This window comes from Orussus abietinus, unplaced genomic scaffold (assembly GCF_000612105.2).
Source record: "Orussus abietinus isolate OABI.00-Male unplaced genomic scaffold, Oabi_2.0 scaffold179, whole genome shotgun sequence".
Classification (NCBI taxonomy): domain Eukaryota; kingdom Metazoa; phylum Arthropoda; class Insecta; order Hymenoptera; family Orussidae; genus Orussus; species Orussus abietinus.
In genome coordinates this window covers 53032-73421 of record NW_019394334.1, presented here as the reverse complement: position 1 = coordinate 73421, position 20390 = coordinate 53032, and the positions used below count along the sequence as shown (strand labels likewise).

At 43.0% G+C, this 20390-nt stretch overlaps 1 protein-coding gene across 6 annotated transcripts in view; it reads right to left on the bottom strand.

The window, feature by feature from the left end:
* The window catches only part of LOC105698895 (afadin), a 136398-nt gene that overhangs the window by 80211 nt on the left and 35797 nt on the right, over window positions 1-20390 (bottom strand). The window contains exon 1 of one of the 6 annotated variants that reach the window (XM_012423520.1): window positions 6844-7560. The exons of the other annotated variants lie outside the window; for them this stretch is intronic. Coding sequence (XP_012278943.1) covers window positions 6844-6860 — 17 coding nt within the window. The 5' untranslated portion in view covers window positions 6861-7560. Of the gene's footprint in view, window positions 1-6843; window positions 7561-20390 lie in introns of those variants that run through there. 6 annotated transcript variants of the gene reach the window in all.

Here is a 20390-nt window from a genome sequence, read left to right as displayed (position 1 = left end):
TATGGCTCCTCAATTTACATGGGATCTGCGTTCTGGATGGACCTTTTGTTTATGTAGGTGAAATTCTTGTAAAAGAGAACACTTGAAGAAATATTCGCTAAAACTAGGTTTCATTTGGATAAAACTCTTGCTTAAAGTGATATGAAAGGGTCTATATGTAACGAAACGTCAAAATATTTATAAAACTTTTCTCCAAACTGGGTGAATCGAATTATTTGAAACTCCAGCACGTAATTATGAGAGCCCTAAGGAAGAACGCGATGCTCATGAAATTTCATTTTTCAGGGAAAAATTGTTCCATTTATCTCACACTAGAACCAAGGAAACATTTTTTTATTAAAAATGAAATTTTACGAGCATTGCGTTTTTCCTTAGGACCTCAATAATCATATGCTGAAGTTCCAAATGATTCGATGCATCCACTGTTGAGGAAAGTTTTATCAATATTTTGACGTTTTATATGTACAGAACGACCCTTTCATATCATCTTACGAAGAAAGGAAAAGTATAACGCGTTCTTTCCGGAAAACCGCTGCTCGTCACGCGGATCTCGGACGGATTCGGCGAAACGCATGTACTAGGATCGTTAACGCGAAGGAGCGGCAATCGGAAACGGAAATGCCGGGTGACGCATTCGCGCCGGTAATACAGGGCCCGCGTTGGTCCGGAGACGGTGACGGTGCGACGGCGAGTCTCTCCTCCCGTTCCTCCTCTCTCGGCTGGATTGACCGCGCAAAGAATCGCGCCGCGGAACTCGTGACTCACCGCTTTGGAACCCGAGAGACACCCAAGCCTATTCCTCGAGGCCCCCGCAATTCAGAGTCCACGCGAACGAATTAAGAAACTCGGAGTTTCGAGTCAAATAAATTTTTGAGCGAGAAACGCGCTCTGCGCGTTGAGTTCGAACCAGACGTTACAGTTATATACAGTAAGGATTAGGATTTCAGGAGTGGGGGAAATAAAAATGTAATTTCTTCATTGCTACAGATAAAAAAATAAGCTTTCAATCAACTCAAAAAATCAGGAATTTTGTTAAATTTACCCGACTCTGATTGCTGCTATGTACGTAAAGATATGGCACGGTAAAGTTTTCGGCACTCTCAGAATCGTTGTTCTCATCGTCATCGTCGTCCATCCAGTCACGGACTACTATTTTCGCACTCATATGATAGGTGGACTGTTTTTGGGTAGCCAACATGCGACACCGCCTTGCGGGGAACGAAAATGAACTATATCCATTCCAGCTTTAAAATGATTGGATTTTGATAGAAAAAAGGTTTCCTGATGTTTTTCAGATCACCGAAGTCAAGTCAAATAATATAATTACAACATTCAAAATGGCGGACCCAATATGGCGAATAATATAATTTCAAAATGATTGGATTATTATAAAAAACGGTTTTTCATTCCATTAAAGTCTCAGCTAAAATCTTTTTGCCAAATGTCACAGTACATTTGGTTTCACGTATGTTGCATGTACAAGATTTTCTGCTTCCTCAAACCAAAGACAAGTATTAAAAGCTATATCGAAACAAATAAAAAAAATGGAAACTAAATTTGAAAACAATATTTTATTTGGCGAGCACCAAAATAATCATATGCTAGGAGTATACCCCGGGTGTAAATGTGGTAAAATATTGTTTTCAAATGTAGTTTCTAATTTTTTTTTGTTTCGATATAGTTTTTAATATTTGTCTTCGGTTTGAGGAAGCAGAAAATCTTGTGCATACAACATACGTGAAATCAAATGTACTATGACATTTGGCAAAAAGAATTTAGCTGAGATTTTAATGGAATGAATGTCCTACTATATTAAGCAAAAATAGATGATTTCAGCTTTTCATGGGAAGGGAGCAATTTGAGCTATTTTTGCAATTATTTGAATAAAGATAAATGTATTTGGCTAAATTTTTGTATACTGAAAGTGTTTTGAGGGGATAAATAATTACCGGACGACTCAGAACCCAGGATGAAAGAGGGCTGCGGAGAGAAAAAGGCAATTGTTGCCGCGAAAGTGCGACAGAGGGAATAGAGACTGAAAACGTATAAAAGAAGTAGGTGAATAAGTGCCGTCCAAAACGACACTTATGAACGAAGTTGAAATATCGTTGGATTTTCGGAGTCAAATGGATTTTCTTGTCATTTTTCTGTTCAATCAAGCGGCTTTACAACCGATTAAATGAAGGAACCATTGTAGTCAAAGGAAAACAAACCACACGTCCACGTATCTTCTAAATGTTTTCTAAAATAGCTTTGTCGCGCCGATACCGTACTTACCGACCTCTAGAAAGAAAAGAGAATCTTGATACTCCAAAGATCCAATTCAAACGAAAATATATTTTTTAATTTCACGAGCAGTCATCGGGTTACTCAATCTCGACCATGGGAGAGCATCCGCCACTCGATACAGTCTACTCCAAAGACGGGATTTCGAAGGGAACTTAAACGATAATGAAGGTCTTCGACACGAAGTTCTAAACTTCGATCTTGTAAACTCCGGGTCGTCCCGTATAGTCTACTTATGGAACTTTCCTGTACACATATGTATCCATACATATCTTTACCATACCAGAGCGACACGGAGAGTAAAGAAACGGCTTTGTCTCAACGCGTCGGCACAAGCAATACGAGCATTTCCTTCGACCGTCTGCTCCTCGGTAAAGAACAATTATTGTACACCAGCTGTTTAGACGACCCATTGCTCGGAGGCCTCCGTTGAGTTTGAGGGCTAAAGGAACAGGCCCGACGAGGTAAGATACTGCCGAAAGGTAAGGGGAAAGACTCAAATTTCACATCTTGAGCGCCTGGGTCCCATATCGCGTACATCCGACAGGCTGTTCGGTCAAAAAGAAATAACAAGAAACCGCCATTCTAGAGCGTCACGGCCTCCGATTTTGAACTCCGATTGTCGATAAGGGACATTGGCTTCACTCGGCTGAACGGGCAGCCACATACATCCTTCGGGTTTTTAGAGTCAAAAAAATGGGCTCGCCGAGATCGCCGAATGATAAACGGGGGAAGCAAACGCGGAAACGGCCGCGGTAAAAGGAAATCAGGTGTTAGTTTGCAATGTCTCAATTAGCATAATTTCAATATTAGTTCGGTATACGTTTAGAATGCCACGTTCCTCTTAAGAATCGTGCAGATAAAAGTAAACTCGTGTCACCTACGATTTACGATTTGATTTGATTACCTACTCGTAATCGAACTGTCAATTATTATAGTTCTTTCCTGAAAGATCCACATTTTTTGGCAGAATGGGTATTATTTAAAATTGAATTTCGGAGATAAACTTCTATAGACGCTGACAAATTCCAACTCGAGAACAGTAATTTGTCAGGCAATTATTCGCGATTTTCCACAAAAATAATATACCTACTTAAACTCTTTTCAGAAAATTGGTGAAAGCCGACATATTGGCTCAAGGTATTTCCGGAAAATTGGCAGAAGCCAATACGGCAGATTGATGGATACTAAACGGGTCAATAAACCATGTTACTTGAAATTGGGCGACGACAATTATATTTCTCTATTTCCTCCGTGGCAACGGCCACGTCGTACCGAGAAACGGCCATTATTACATCGGAGGGTTAATCCTCAATTATAACCACAGGGTAAAAAAGTAAATTTCTCAAACAGCCAAAAAGGTGTACATTTTCATTTATCTCTTACAATAAATTGCAATTATGTATTTAAATAAAATTGTAATGAACGTCATCCTCTTCAAACGTCTAATTACCAAAAAAAAATAGAATACATACACATACACCCACAAAGGCGAGTAAATCTAGAATGAGCCACATTTTGTTAAACCTGTTCAAACATTGATGTTAAAGGGCATCCCCACTGCAGAAGCACTTTTATACTTGCAAACAAGCAGTTCAGGGTTGTAATGTGCATTTCCCAGCAAATACATACGTGCACATCGTGACTCTGCCGAAACAAATCGAACGAGGTGAGATCATCGGCGGGAATGAGAGAAACGTATGAGTCGCGCGTAAAAAAAAGGCGTATTTCGCGTCGTGTGTGTACAATAGGCTTGTATGTCCCTGCGCGGGCCGAGACAGGCTTCTCACGAAACCGCTACTCCGGCGTACTCGAAAGGTTGGCGTTTCCCGGGACTGTGCATACGAGCCGAGTCGAGCCGAGTAGATATCCATCCGACTAGTTGACTATGAGTGAGGTCTACGGCGTAACGCGCGCGAGCGCTGCGTCCACTTGATTCGTTGTGGCGTCCCAGGGATACGTGAACTTACGGTGTACCGCAAGAGAGAAGAGGACGCACGTCCATCCGACATCAAGGTCGATTTACCCCCATCCGATCCGTCTCCGTTCCAGCTCCGGTTTGTAGAGGGACGAACACGAATGCCTCCCAAAGGGATATGGTACCGCCAATGTAAAAGGCGGATGTACGCATGTCCGTCTCTGCACAAACCGGTGCCAGATCGGTCGTGGATAAATCGACCCTCGATGTATGCCGAAGACGCATATCCTTGCGATGCGATATAAATTTCACCGCAACTGCCACTTTCGCGGATACTCCCAGCCACAACGGACCGCTCGTCTTTCCTTTTTTTATATATCTTTTATATCCACCAAATACATATGTCTTATTGTTTTTTAGATTTGCTCAAAGCGAACAAGACTTAATAAGCGATCAAACGATCTCGAAATTACAAATAACGCCAGAGTTTCCGCATAAAATTGGAAGGTACCGGCAACGTAAAAGACGTATTTACCCCCCTCCGATCCGGTCGATCCGGCAAATGGAACAATGTATTCTAATGGAAACGTTTCCACTTCTCCGATTCCGTTCCGTTCCGTACGGTCCGATCCGATCAAGTCCAGCTAATTTTCGGTTCTTCCAATATCGTGACCAACGGATCGTGGAAATTCTGTAAACTGGCTGGGTCTGGTCGTATTGGAACGGATCGGATACGAGTCGGACGAGGGTAAATAGATCTTTTATATTGGCAGTACCATATCCTTATGGGAAGCATTCGCGTGTTCGTCATTGCATAAACCGGAGATGGATCGGATGTATATTAATCGATTCTTAATGAGGTCGCTGTCTCCGATATATGGTAATATTTCGTATTAACGAAGTTACCGTATGCAACCTGTGCGTTAAACTCGTCAAACTGTAACGCTAATACTTGGCAATAGGGACATTTTTCACCTACTTTTCCTGGCGCGGTTCCGGTGGATTTAAATCGCAATAATCGTAACTTCGTAATACTGTTGTAATTGTACTTATGTAAGATCGTTGTTACGATTACTAGTATCGCAGTTCCAGTAACTTTTTGTTTCTTCTCGTCGCGCGTGCAACGTGGCATTAAAATAACTTTCCGGCCTTCCATAATTTTCTAAGAAAATATTTAACATTACCGAGACACTTCGAAGAAACTTAAACCACCACCTGCAGGTATTTCCAGTGAGACATGACAGTTGCATTTTCGAATGTCTCACAAAAGAGGGAAAAGTTGCGGGGACTTCCGAATCCAAAGAAACACCTGGCTTTCTCCCAAGCGAAAAAGACCGTTTTTACGGAATTCTCGATTCGGAGACATCGAATGTAACAGGGATGCCTCTTATACGGAATATACGTGTGCTTTTCATTATTGCACATATTAATAAATGATTACCACCTTGCTATGAATCCAACCTGTGCAACAACGTTTGGGCGAAGAAATGCAATAAGCGCTCTTCGAGGACTTGATCACCTTCGATCTAATTACCCGATATTCTTGATGTTCCCAGCTGATCCGGAACAACTCAATCCAATTTCAAGGTTAGAGGCAACGATGGGGTGCAAGATGGCACGAGACGATGTTATGCCATTAACCCGTTGACTACCATATTCGTGATATGGGTTAATATGAACTGCAGCCCAACGCGGTAATACGGACACACAATTGAATAAAAAATGGGATTACATTTCACTCTTATCCGGAAATCTTCCTAGGTCCACGAAAAGGTAAGGCGACAATGTTGGCTTATAATCGGAATCCTGCCAATTCTCGTTCTAATATCACCTCCATATCTTGCCGCGAAGACAGCCACGTGACTCGAGTTTCCATTAAGATCGCATCGAAATACTCCCGGAGAGCGCGGAGCATCAAGATTTCCCGGCGTTTCGACAGCGCAAAATACGCGGAATTACTACAACCATCCCTTTCCGTGATCAAACGGGAAACGGGAGGGGAGATTCCTCGGGAGTCGCACTTCTGCAAGACGCGAGTCGCGAAAACCGTAGACGCATTTGCCCTCGTCCCGAGTTGAACTGGAATGCAAACAAGGGTAACGGCCCGTTGTTGCAAAATACAGGGATGGCTTCGCGTTACGTGCGTTCGGCCGCGTTAATCGCGATCACGAAGCAGCATAAGAAACGGTCACTCTATGAATCTTTCCAAAAAATGTTGACCCCGCGTTTCCTTGCCAAGTTAGCCAAAAATAACACCAGCAATCCTTCCGGGAAAATTGTTGTAACTCGATTATGCAACATGGCGCTTTACGTGTAAATCGGATGCGGTACTACGGGTGGTACGGACGCAAACACAGTTGACTCGTGTCACCGGACTCTTAGTTTTTACTTATTAATATTTGTAAAATGTCGAGCAATAACCGTCTCGGTGATCAATAAATGTTCCGTTTACATTATTACATTATGACATTATGACGCGCATTTGCAGAAATTCCAAAGTGTCACCATATAGGGTCACCTTTTCATGGCAACGGGAGCTCCATATGCTACTTCGTGTCTCTCGTCGGTACTCGGGCGCGCAATCCGCAACTTGGGGAAACTAACCTGTACATGCACGGAATCGGAGATTCGATACTCACTCCTCGGGGACCGTCATCCCGCCTCGACCGACGAGGCACTCAGTTGACACACGGCTCCGCTATTACCGGGGGGTGTATCGATTCGCGGAAGCTAGCTGCGAGAAGCCTTATCCTTGAGGCAGCAGTCCAACGTCATTTTCGGCGTCGCTCGAATGAAAAGCACGCCGCGGCGGGGCGGTCCGACCGACGACGCGGTCACGTGCACGTCCGAGGCGCTGTGGCGTTCTTAACCTCCAATTCCCCCCGGGGAATGGCGTACATATTCCGGAATGCGCGCGGTCGAGCGTCCAAGTTTCCGCGGGAAGTATTTCGTTCCTCCAATTCTCTCTGTCCCTTTTGTTTTCTTTTCGCGTGCCGCGGTGGCGCTTGATCTCTTTCCTCTCGCAACGCGTTCCAGCGCGGAAGAGGCAGAGGAGTCCGGAAACGTTTCTTGCCGCCTTTCTCAGTTTTCCATCGGGCCGCGGCCCCGCGACGGAAAAACTCAGACTAGCTCGGCCTGAGCCACGGACCCCTTCGAACTCCTCTGCCAAGTTCCGCGGGGTCGAGAGAATCGGGAGAATCGATCGAAAAACGGCACTACCACTCGCGAGCCTTGCGGACACTACCGTCACTGTACACCTGACTTGCAAGGAATCGTGGAGCTCCGGACTGATAACGGCCGAAACGTATATCCAAGGCATGAAAATAAATGGAACGACTGCGAAGAACCGAACGACTCGGTGGTCAGTGACGCGCTGGCGGGCCTTCCCGAGGCAGGGCTTCGGAATGGGCGAGAGGTGGGAGACTCGACAGTGCCGTTAAGGCCGCGCGCGGGCCCTTGTCCCCCTCCCGGGTGCGCGCGCCGCAAGTTCCGTCGAATCTTCTGTGGGGCCCCGCGGTCGATGGGTCTCCTCGATTGCGCGCGCCGTGACCGTGGTGGGGGCATCGGCACGCTGGAATGTCCGATGACCGCGTCTGGCCGCGAACACAATGCACGCACCCCGGCGCGTAAAGGCTGCCGGACGCGACAGGCGCTCAGGGAGTGTACGCGAGATCGCAGAACTAATTGCAAAAGAGTCGCCGCATCCGTGCCCCCACTTCCCGCGTCCAGAGACCGCGGGGTCTTTGTCGGAACGTTTCAAGGAGGCTAATCCTTTTTTATAAGCCTCGTATCTCTTGAAATTTTTACCTTTCAAATGTTTCTTTTTACGTATATTCTGAGTTTAATTGTCCGTTTCTCTGCCGGTTTTTCATATAGTTCATGGAAATCGCTCGCGCACGCCTCTTCCTCGCAATAGCTATAACTTTCTTCGATGCCTTGTCCAAATATTCCCGTACGGATGTCGGCTCTAATTTTTCGCGAGTCCAAAACAACGATAGAAAATTGTTTCGCGAGGAGTTAAAAGTAATCGATACATTTACGTACGAATCGTAGATAGCGATACGCTCGTTCCGTCGATCCAATTTTATTTCAACTTGCTACTCTCGCGAGATTACTAATTACTCCCTGACGGTAGTTGAACATTTTAATGAAAACGTGAAATCATTTAATTAAAGGTGAGGCAAACAAATACCCCCGGAGTAAATTAACGCAGGCGTTAGGCGTGAAATTATTGGACGCGATCAATCCCTCTCGGACACGGCAACGGATCTTGCGCATCCAGTGGGCCATCCGAGCACGCCGGACTCGCACGGAGCATATACGCGCTACCTAGCGCTACCTGGAGTGCGGCATGAACGCGACTCGACGGGCCCGACAGGATTGCGGCGCATCGTGTGTGGACCCACACGCACCCTACGCCAAGCCCCCACCACGTGTCGAGCGCTCGTCACCGAGCGCACGCGGGGAACGGAGGGAACGAGGTTAGGTTTACGGACCGAGGTCCTGGAGGGAAATTCCTTACGTGGCAAGAGGGGTCGTTCGGGAACTCGAATTCCGGACCGATCGAAGCGCCTTATGCGAGGGTTGATTACGGGAATGATAAGGCCCCCGATTACCGCTTTCCTGCGAATTTCTCACATTTTTTTTTTTCATTTCCATACGTACGTATCTCCGAAGGGTGATCGACCAACACAGTATTTCGGTTATTTATCGGTACGTTCTCATTTTGATATGAGCATGTTTGTGTCCTTTTTTTCAGTTCGATGAAGAACGTTAAGTTTAAATAATGAAAGGTGGAATACATAAGACATCGGAGAATGGTACCATTTTGTTTAGCTCTCCAAGGTCGTAAATGGTTTCGGAGGGCTGTCCGTGGTATTTTTGCTTGAAGTTCGGCCATCGCATGCGACGCGCTCGGAGGGCATTGAATCGGAGACCGCGCCTGATTCCGGGGACTCGGCGTACGTCCCTGCGATTCTCAATAGCGGCACCGATCGACACCGGTGCCCCGGGTCTCGTCGCCAGGTGCGTCAGCGCCACGCTTAGCTGCATGGGAATGTGAAGTGAATAATTTTTGTTTATTTCCTTCCTGCCGGGGTTTCGAACGTCCTGCCAACGTGGGGTGTCTCCGCTGTTTACGCATGGAAAAGTTAATACATTTCCATAAAACGTGCGGATTTTTTCGTAGAATGGAAGTTGGAATATTTAATTTGTGATTCATTTAAATCACTCGTTACTCCAACATTTATATTCGTAAAATGAGAATAATGGTGCAATGCAATTTGCTTGAAGTAAAAAAAAAATATATCCGGTTTTCAGAACAGAAGATGCTATAGTAATCATTTACAGACGGACATTTGGATAGAGAATAAAATTTATCGGAGCAGAAAAGACACGAAATAAATGGTAAACTTGTCGCGCACGGCTATAATTTGCAAGAACTAGGCCGTCCAAATCTGAATTATTGCATCGTTCTTCGTTTAACCATTGAAGTTTAACCATTGCTCCTGAACTGTGAGATGTGTGGAGAAGCGCTATGTCGAGAGCGCCGTATTTAACACTAAACCTACCACCGGGCGGGTCAAATTGTCCTGTTTGAATGGTATTTGTAATGGGGGTATAAATCGTCGGTAGGTTTAATGTTAATTATTTCGACTTCGCTACGTCACGTGTAGCATGTGTGCAAGTGACACATCACGTATCCAAATCCACGGAAATAATTTAACTAGATTACCGGATACAGCAGGCAGATACGCCAAATGTACAGCGCAATGTCAAAATTATTCGAGCTTGATTAAATGTCTCTTCATCTTGACGGGCACATGGGTATGCAAATGGTCCATGGGTATCGGATCATGTGGTTCAATTTGCAACTCAGATCAATCATTTCAACTATTCGCAAAGGCCTATCACATATTCCTAGGGCCAACGTTGATCACGTAATGGCGGCCGTTTACAGTCGTGTGCATATTCATTATGGATAATTAGACTCTATTACCAGAATATTTCATTTATTTTTAATAGCGGTAAAGAATCTCACAAAGTAGCATCAAAATGTTAAGTATCGTCTCATTCTTAGATATCGGCTTGTCTGTATTTAGGACGTTTCCTTTGGGAGTCGACATTGTATTGTCGATTAAAACAAAAGATGTTACTTTTTCTGTTTGTATTAGGTTTTTCACAATTCTATTTAAAATGAAACCATTCACTAATAAAAAATTTAATTCAAAGAACAGGAATTCTGAGTACAATATCTGGATTAGATCGTTAAATATGCCCTTACAGTTTTTATGGGTCAAAGCTTCAAAAATACCTAGTAAAATATTATCTGGTTGAAATAACGAAACATAATGGTAAATTTAATTATTTATTCTAATTAAGGAAAGTCGGCTGCAATCAAGCATGGTTGGGGCGTTGTAGGGAAACAACTAATTAGCATTATAAATTCACTCTGCATATTCTCAGAGAAAAGTGTCCTTTTTATATAAGTTTTCTCGATAAAAGAAAAACTTTGTTTTGTCAAAAATGTGTCACTAGCATTTCCCCGTCTCGACTTTGCTCACGATATGAGCAACTTATTGATAAAACATCATAAACTACACTAGTGCAGAGAGGCTAATGGCTTTTCGCCACCAAGCTGATAACGCCGGGAACTGTAAAACCAGTTTTTGCGTAATTAATGTTACCAGAAATAATAAGGAGAAAACTTTTTACCAGAAGAATCAACCAGACAGTAGTAATCAACATTTTCTAGTCGTGTTAATCAGACTCACTTAGTCACATTAACTAAAACTCTTTTTGAGTATTTCACGTCGCGTCAACAAGTAATGACTCCGTCCGTGTTTAATCTTTTTTAGAAATAAATTCATTGGTATACTAGAAAGTATATTATCAAACATTTTGGATACTCGATTAGTTGCGATAAATATCTATGTAATGAATATCATCGATTTAAGTCAGCAACATATGTCTGGCATGGTACGAATTCTTGATTCATATCGCATGAAAAGAAATGTTTAACCGAGTCACAAAAATAATCTCGGGTGTTTCAATGGTTACGTACGTAACACTTCCGAAATGTGTCGAGATTGTGCGAGTCCCCACATGCGACATTAATTGATTGCCCCATCCGACTCGTCCCAAATCCTCGACAGCGATGCCTCGTCGTTAACGCGCCCCGTTGGGAGAGACGTCTATTGTGAGTCCTCGAATGTAGTTTACAAACCCTGGCTAGTTGGTCGGTCCCCCCCCCCCAATGGAAAAGCTGCGATGCGTCGAGATGCATCATCGATCTAGCGGTCTCTGACGGACTCACAGCCGAGCCCTCCCTTTTCAATGGAAATTCCCGATGCACCTAGATACATCCATCGAATGACCGCTCTTTGCATGGAGAACTAAATTAGAGGAGCAAAAGAGTCATTTTACATAAAACGATGTGCCCTTGCATCAAAGATAGCTACTCGTATGGTACGCTACTCGCTGTGCGTTCATTTACGAGCACAATAAGAAACGGCAATCTTGACAAAAAATGAAAAACTGTAAGATAATTAATGCTAAAATCCGTACGTGGATGCAAGGCAAAACTAAATCCTCGATGTTTCATTAAGAATTACCGTCAGTCTGTACGAGCAGACTATCAACCTTGGTCCGATTCATCCTCGAAACCTCGTTGCTCCAAGTGCACCGAGGGGACGCCTGATTGAAAATTCTCTTTTTTTTAATCTGGAAATGGATTCTAATTCACGGAAGTGTTCGGCGCGTCGTTACGAGCCGTCAATCGAACGGGACCCTGGACAATTCGGAATTAGCCGTGTCATATATTTTATTTTCTTTTCTGTTAAAATTTCGATGCGTCTCCGCGCGGCCCACAGGGCTCGATGCCCGTCCCATCCGTAACTGGACCGCTCGATTCGTGGCCCGTTTTTCGAAACCGGTACACATAGGGATGAATCGGCAATAGAAATATAATGCGATCCTCTCGTCGACCAACATGGGGAGCCCCGACGAAGGAAACGGGGGAAGCTCCGGAGCTGACAAGCTGCAGGCCGACTTTTTGGAGAGGTGAGAAAAATACTGTCTGTTCCTTGCAGGAGGGGGGTCACCGGGCGAGGGGGAAAATGCATTTTTGCGCCAGGAGGGCATCGAGAGGGGGAGGAGGGCTGTGGATCGAAAATGGGGCCATCGAAAATCGGGCCCCCTCTGTTCCGATCCCCCCTGATACGAGGCTTTGTCCACCCCGCAGCTTGTTCTTCGAATCCAAGGACGGTCCTCGTCGTATCCCCCAATGGAGACAACGCGGAAGGCCCCGTAAAATCTGAGGAGGGAATTTAAACTGTTATAAATTACGTTAATCCGACATCGATTTCGCGCGTTCTATCGTGAATGCGTGCACGGGTCTAAAGGGTTTAAGCCATGGCTCCGAGCTAAGCTTCTCTAATGTTACGCGATCTCCGCCCCGGCGAGATTTATCGCGAGGACAGTCATCGATTTGCAAAGGTTTCGAATACCGACTACGTTTTCTCTTCCTCTTTCCCTTTCGTCCTTTTCTTTTTTCTTTCTACCTCTTGTTTTTTCTCATTCGTTGAAATAAGTCCCGTGAAATTCATAGCCCTGCTTCAGCTTCCTCGAGAGAGAGAATGTCGTTGTAGATCAAATTGGGTGCACACTTTCGAAAACGTTGAGAAAGGGCCTGGCTCAAGGGGGATTGGATATGTCCCAGGGTCAGGAGGGGAACGGGATCAGGGGTTACGAGGGGTGGAAAAACTTTGCACATTTTTTTACCCTTGACCTCCGGTGCTTCAAGGCTGACGCGAGGAACCTCTGACGAGTCGGAGATCCCCTTTTCTGAATTAGGGTCGTTAAATGAAACTATACTTTACCTTCGGGGTGGTCGCATTTGATAATCGTTGAATCTTTATTGAATATTGTGTCAATAGTTGCAAGCAAAAATCTGTTCAACAATACAGTTCCATTTTTTCTAGAGTTTTTTAGTGTATCGATTAACCCTGGAACTACCAAACCTGTCAAAAGGACGAATTTCAAATGGCCGATCAAAGATAAAAAAAATCCACCGGTAGTTCTAGCGTTAAATTACAAGGAATACATTTTTCTTCTATCTGCAAAAGCAATAATTTGTTAATATCATAGGATATGTATTCCTTTTTTTAAAATCATACATCGCATTGAATTTCATACAATTAGATTAAGCCGTTAAATAGGGAATTTGACTATATAATGCGAAACGATTAATTACTTAGAAGAATACGTAACAAAAGACCGACTAAGAGAAAAATAATGAAACCTGAGATGCATTAATTTCGTTAATTAATTAAACCTCTTCGTAGAGGATGCAAACAATGCTTAGTTAACAAAAGTATGCGAACAGTATGATTAATGTACGAGGCAGGGAAGGAGCGAGGAACAAATGTTGATATCGCACAGACATGTGTGCCGCCTACGAGAACTGCATGTTGTATGGCGGGGGTGTGCGAGTAATTGCGTATTTCGTCTACACGTTCACATCATTGTACCGTGCCCTAAACAGCACCTGGTGCACGTTAGAGAGCAACCCCTAACTTCGGTGGTGGTAAGTTACCCCGTTTCTTGTTTGCGATGACCTTCTTTCCTGTTTTTTGATTAGCTCAAAACCTGTCTGATTTAAATCAGGTGCGTAAAGCTGGCACCCCCACCTTTACAAAATTCAAATTTCTTTGTCTTAACATTTTGTGCTCTTTATGTGCTAATTATGTGCTACATTCGCAAATTTTGTGCTAGCTCGGTTTTTGGAAAAAAATTCAATTTTTCTGTGGGGGTGCTGGGTACTAATAAAGCTAGCACCCCNAGTCCGACCCCCAAAACATCACCCCAGCATGGCCACACATAATTGCGAACATCGAACGGATTCTTTACGTAGCAATTAATTGCAAATTAATTGCAAATTAATTGCTCCTAGAAGAACCGAATTTCGAATTTTTTTCACAACCCCTAAGGCGATATTCCAACACTTAAGACATCACCGTAGCAAGGGCACATAAAATTGAAGAGTAATGACTGATTTCTTCATAGAGAAATTAATTTCTAATTATTGTTCCTAGAAGAATCCAGTTTCAACTTTTTAAGGGATGGAGTATTGCCTTAGGGGTTGTGAAAAAAATTCGAAATTAGGTTCTTCTAGGAGCAATTAATTAGCAATGAAATCTCCTTTGAAGAAATCAGTCTTTTCTCACCGTTTTCATGTTGCCTTGCTGCTACCGGCGCTAGGGGTGGTGACATACCCCATTAGGGGTGAGTAAAAGAATCGAAGTTCGGCTTTTTGTGGGGGTGGGTTTGGGACCTTGGGGGTTGATCACAAAATTCGGCGCTATGATATCCGAATAGCACATAATTCTGAGAGTAATTTAAGTATATAAAGTTTCAATTTTCTCCATGCCATCGGGTAGTTACCTCTTGTGGAATTTTGTATGGGGGTGGGTTTGAGACGTTGGGGGTTGAGCACAAAATTCGGCGCTACGATATTTGGAAAGCACATAATTCTGGGAGTAACTTAAGTATATAAAGTTTCAACTTTTCCCACGCCATCGGGTAGTTCTCTCTTGTGGAATTTATGATGGGGGTGGGTTTGGGACCTTGGGGGTTGAGCACAAAATTCGGCGCTATGATATTCGGAAAGCACATAATTCTGGGAGTAATTTAGGTATATAAAGTTTCAACTTTTTCCACGCCATCGGGTATTTCTCTCTTGTGGAATTTTTTATGGGGGTAGGTTTGGGACCTTGGGGGTTGAGCACAAAATTCGGCGCTATGATATTCTGATAGCACATAATTCTGGGAGTAATTTAAGTATAAGAAGTTTCAATTTTCTCCTCGCCATCGGGTAGTTACCTCTTGTGGATTTTTGAATGGGGGTGGTTTTTCGAACTTAAGGGTGGAAATTTTAATTTATGAATATGATTTTCGGAGAGCACATAATTTGCTGATAAGTTTTTACCTATTTTTGATTATTTAAACACATTTTTTAATGGTGGGGGTGCTAGCTTTATTAGTACCCAGCACCCCCACAGAAAAATTGAATTTTTTTCCAAAAACCGAGTTAGCACAAAATTTGCGAATGTAGCACATAATTAGCACATAAAGAGCACAAAATGTTAAGACAAAGAAATTTGAATTTTGTAAAGGTGGGGGTGCCAGCTTTACGCACCTATTTAAATCACCGTTCACTTTCGCTCGTAAAAAAATTAACTATGGTTCAAATTGAATTAATACGATAACCTTCCGTTAATGATGCATTACAGAGATGGAGCGTAAAAAGAAAACCGAAACATTAAAGGTTTCGATGCATGGTAGTCAGCTTTCGTAGGTAATACTGCAATAAAAAGATGGATAATCGTGATTTAAGGTGAAGTAATATCAATAGCTGATAATGAAATACGGTTTTAAGCAGGGAATATTCTGAAAATGCTATAAAGAGGGGATAATAAAACCGATTTCACAATCAATGTAATAATATTGATTTAAATAAGTTTACTCTATTGATACTTAATCTTGACCAGAGTGTAACGTTCACGTTAAATAAATTCTGTTATCGATCTAATCACCTTTTTTGTATCTTTACGGCTAAACGATCATATGTTTCATTCGTTGTACCTAAATTAAACTTCCTGCTGACGCTGGAAAGATCACAATCGTACAAACTTTTCATCTCTACAAGGGCTGCTTGGAAACGCAGAGTGTTATCACGTACGCAATCGACAGTACTGGTTCCACTGGTTGTAGCCATTTAAGACTCTTCGATGTTCATTTTCTCTTTTCTCCGTGTAAAGTAAAAAAGTCTGCGGACCAAGAGGAAATACGTTCGCGCGTTCGCGTTCACGTAATTCCGACAAATCAAAACGAATCCATTACTGATTTCTCATCGATTTCGGACGAACCGTCAAATGGCGCAACACCTGTGGGAAAATCGCGATTCCGTGTAATAAAAGGTCGTCGAGATGTACGTGGGCGGTATACGGTGTCTCGACATACGCGTACCCAAGTATCCGAGAGAGGGGCCGGGAGGTATGAAATTCTAGCGTTTACAGCACGCATGTCTCTCGGGAAGACGCGCTACCGCAGGATCCCGTTTCATCGGGTTTTAAGCGAGACAATAATGTCTTTGTAAATAGGATAAAGTTTATGCTTACTCAGATGCTCTACCTAAGCTACTCGCGTAACTAACGAGGTCTTCCGCGAGTGCGAATTAATTATTGTCACACTTGGTTTATCGGCTTCAATCGAGGGTCGTGAGGTGGAATTTTCTATACGGTAGGTGGAATCTTCCATACGGAAGTATTAACGTTGATGGAAAAGTAGAAAAAGTAACTATTAACGTTCAATTCGACCGAGCAACATCGATTGTAAATTTAAAGATATTTTTATATTACGGCAGAACATAGGTATTTCATTTAAAATTGAAGAAATTAAATGCAAAGGCTTGGACTGTGACGGTAAAATAAACATGGATACGGTAGGAGAATTTTCTGTAACAATAACGTAACGACCGTGTAGCAATGTTTGTTTGCATCAACTTAGAGGCAATTCAGAACAATTGGGCTCGCGGTTTCACGCGGTTGGATTTTCGCGACCGCACACAACGGGGCGATGTGTTGCAGCAAGAACACGGGAGTCAGAGGAACTATTCGGAATTACGCAGCTTTGCATTTCTATTTCTAAAAATATATCATTGTCGTACAGTTAAGATACGATAAGCATTATTTACTTATTCATCGTCCGCAAGTTTTGCTCAACTCTAAAAGACCATTGTTGGTGACTATTGGTATAATTGTATTTTTTAATGTAAATTTTAATAACATCCAGCTTGCCTTGTTGCGAATCTTTTTTGAGATTTCGTGGCGCGACTTCATTTAAATAAATAAACGTAAATCATTGACCCTTTGCAGACGATAATCGAGATATTTATAAATATTTTATTGAACCATGTCCTTCGGCAGTGGCACAATTAATCGTCGCATTAATAGAATATCACCGAATAAACGATTACATTTGATCCGCACTTGCAATTTGCATGGCATCCTCGAGTGGCGAGCAGTGCTCAAAGTTATTCATCAAAGTTATCGTCCACGTGTGCACGTAACCAGAGCCATTCTTTCTTTCAACGTAGGGATTAAGCAGTGCGGCACTTCACTCTAGGGCCATTATAGCGGCGCAAGAGATCGAAAAGCGGCCTTGAACGTACTCCTTTATTTTAATTTCAAGGTCCCCGGATGAAAGATTACGAGACGGAAACTTCATCCCAAAGGGTAACCTACGATGAGCGAGGGAATCGAGTGTTTGCCAACCCTTCGAGAGGTATAATCGACATGGCCGATGGTACCATCCGAGAAGGTAGAACGAAGAGACCCCCTCGCACGACCTACAACTGCCAGCTCCCTATAAGATCGATCATTAATGACGAAACGTATATGTCGATCCATTAGACATTAACTACGTTTCCTCGTGAAACTCGAGTCAAGACCGGGTTGTCGTGTCGTGCCGATTTTTACATAATATTGGATCCGCGATCTACCCTTGAAATTGGAGGATGGGAAGTCAATTTGAGGAAAAATTGATGCGCAAGTCAGGGAACTGTGTATATCATATATCTTGTTGGCAATAAACTAGTGCATCGCTGCTTGCGTGATGTGTAAAATGTACAGGTAACTACGATATGTTTCAGCTCGAAACTTTTAAATACGAAATTGTGACACAACGACGAAATGAAAGATGTCTTGACTGCGTTTATAAATATTGACGGAGTTGTGACGAAGGAAAACCGTAATTTCCTTTAAAGCATCGAAGAATCCTATTTAATGTAACGAAATTTAATTTAAATGGGATATATCTATAATAAATGCGGGTGCACAAGTGGTTTCGCGTTAAACAACGTCTAAAAATAAATATTAATTTAAGAAAAATTAAACGGTGATCTTATTATTGTATAAGTCTTCTGTTTGAATCATAAAGTTAAAAGATCTATGAAAAGGATAACATGACGTGAAAAAATGTAAAGTACAATGTTAGACAGGGAACTCTGATCTGCATAATAGTTCACCTGGTGGTAAGAACTACTCTCAGGAGACAAACATTTCGGTACAATCAGTTTGACTTATGATTGTTTTCCTCAGTGCCGCGGGCGCTTCATTAGAAACGCGAGTATTTAGAATTCACAATGAGAGCAAAACATGAACCCCCGAGTCTAACTTTTCGGTTCTCAACACTCAGCCATGAAAAGTAATATATATTTACAGCGGACGAAACTACACGTAATTAAATAACATTTCCCGGTCTTCCTGTCGTTTCTTCGCAACGGAGAATTGTTCAAGAAAAGAGCGAATATTTGGTAAGTATTACGACACTTGTCGCTGACGGGCGGCATGATAAGCGAATGAATTGTCTTCGGTGAAAGAATAGCAAAACGAGCGCTCCACAACGGGCGAGTTTCCAGCATTCAGTTCTCTCGAATGTATCAACGATGCACCGATGCGCCTCGAGAGCAGCTTGAAAAGGAAAAAGTCTCGCATAAAATTCCCGTCCATTCCAAACTCTCCGTCCCTTCTCTTTGTGACTCTCCGTGCGAATTTCGCGATATTTTACTCCGGAGATTCGTTAATATTTCCTTAAAACTCTTCCCTCCTGTTGCGTACAGTGGTTTCAGAAGATACCGAAGTGCGGCCATAAATTCCAAGCTTGGTCCTACAGAAAATTCGTGGCATCTTCCGGAAAATATTTCCCGAGTACCTAGTTCAAAAATTTCGAAGGATGGTTTCATCCTCTACATATGAAATTAATCGGCTATAAAAAAACAGGTGCTCCTTCATTTTTGTAGTACTCTTTAACATATTTCAAAACGAATCAAATCGGAAGTGGATACTTGGCCATGATTTTTTGTTAGCGCTTTTATTTTATAGCGAAAAATAAGCATAGTCCTTGTTACCCTACGGAACCATACTATGCTTCTTATTGTACCAATTCACGTTTTTATTTCTGAAAATTTCATAAAACTAATGGTAAGATCATAGCTGAACGAGCAATCTTAAATAAAACGAAAATAGGTGAAAAGCAACATACCAAGAAATATATGCTACTACGTAATCATTATCACGCATTATTGTATGTCGTGTTCACACTGCAATCCGCACGCTTTTAACACGAATGAAACGGTCTCATTATCGTATCCGGTCTCGTTGAATACTTTCCCCGGGTTTTTCGAGGAGTTTCTCGAGCTTTGTTACGCCAAGGCTCGCTATCGGCGCGGATCACGCGGTGCGGCACTTCCACCGCGCACCTCCGACAAGTGAAATAACAATAACAATAGCGGGTGTAATATTATCGCGGATAATGGATTTCCGGTACAGTGATCGGCGTACGAAGGCGCAAGACGACCACAGATGCTGGATCGACTTTATGGTGTTTCCTTTCTTCGTCTTTCTTCTATATACGAGCTTTCAGGCTCACCTTCCCTCAACATGGGTACAGTCGTCCAATTTGCAACAATGCTGGAAAATTACGGGCGAATTACTCGGACTTTAGACGCGCCGGTTTTTACCCTAACTGTACTCCCGTTACTCCGAAAAGCATTAAGCTGGCAGGATGGCTCCGGCACGATGGCTCGAGATTCGTTCGACGAAAACGGCCCAATACGGAGGAGAACAGGTGCGCGTACATGCACGCGAATGCACGTACATGGATAATGCATTCCTACGAACGCGATAGCGAGTCTTATCGAATCCCGGAACATTTCGGCGAGCTTCACGTCGAAACGAGTCCCACGTTATTGCCCCGAATCGTGGGTAACGGGGGGACCACGACGAGTCAACAATTTTCCCGCGTGACATTTTTTACGACTAATCATGAAGGTGAAATTGCGCTTTCTCGGTGTATGAGGATGCGCGGACGAACCTGGACACAATGTAGCATACGTGTTTCATATTTTTTTTGTTCAAACTAATAAAAGGATCGACGTTATAGGGTAAAGTTTAGTGGTATGACGCACCCAGAGAGACAATGTACCCCTTTTATTTCGCTATTATAGGATTAGAAACACAATAATTCTGGAACGTCTGTCAGGATAGTCGACCTGGAAATCATTTTACCCCAATTTATAGAGCTGTTACACATTTTCCTCATTCGTAGAAAAGGAACGATGTACGCG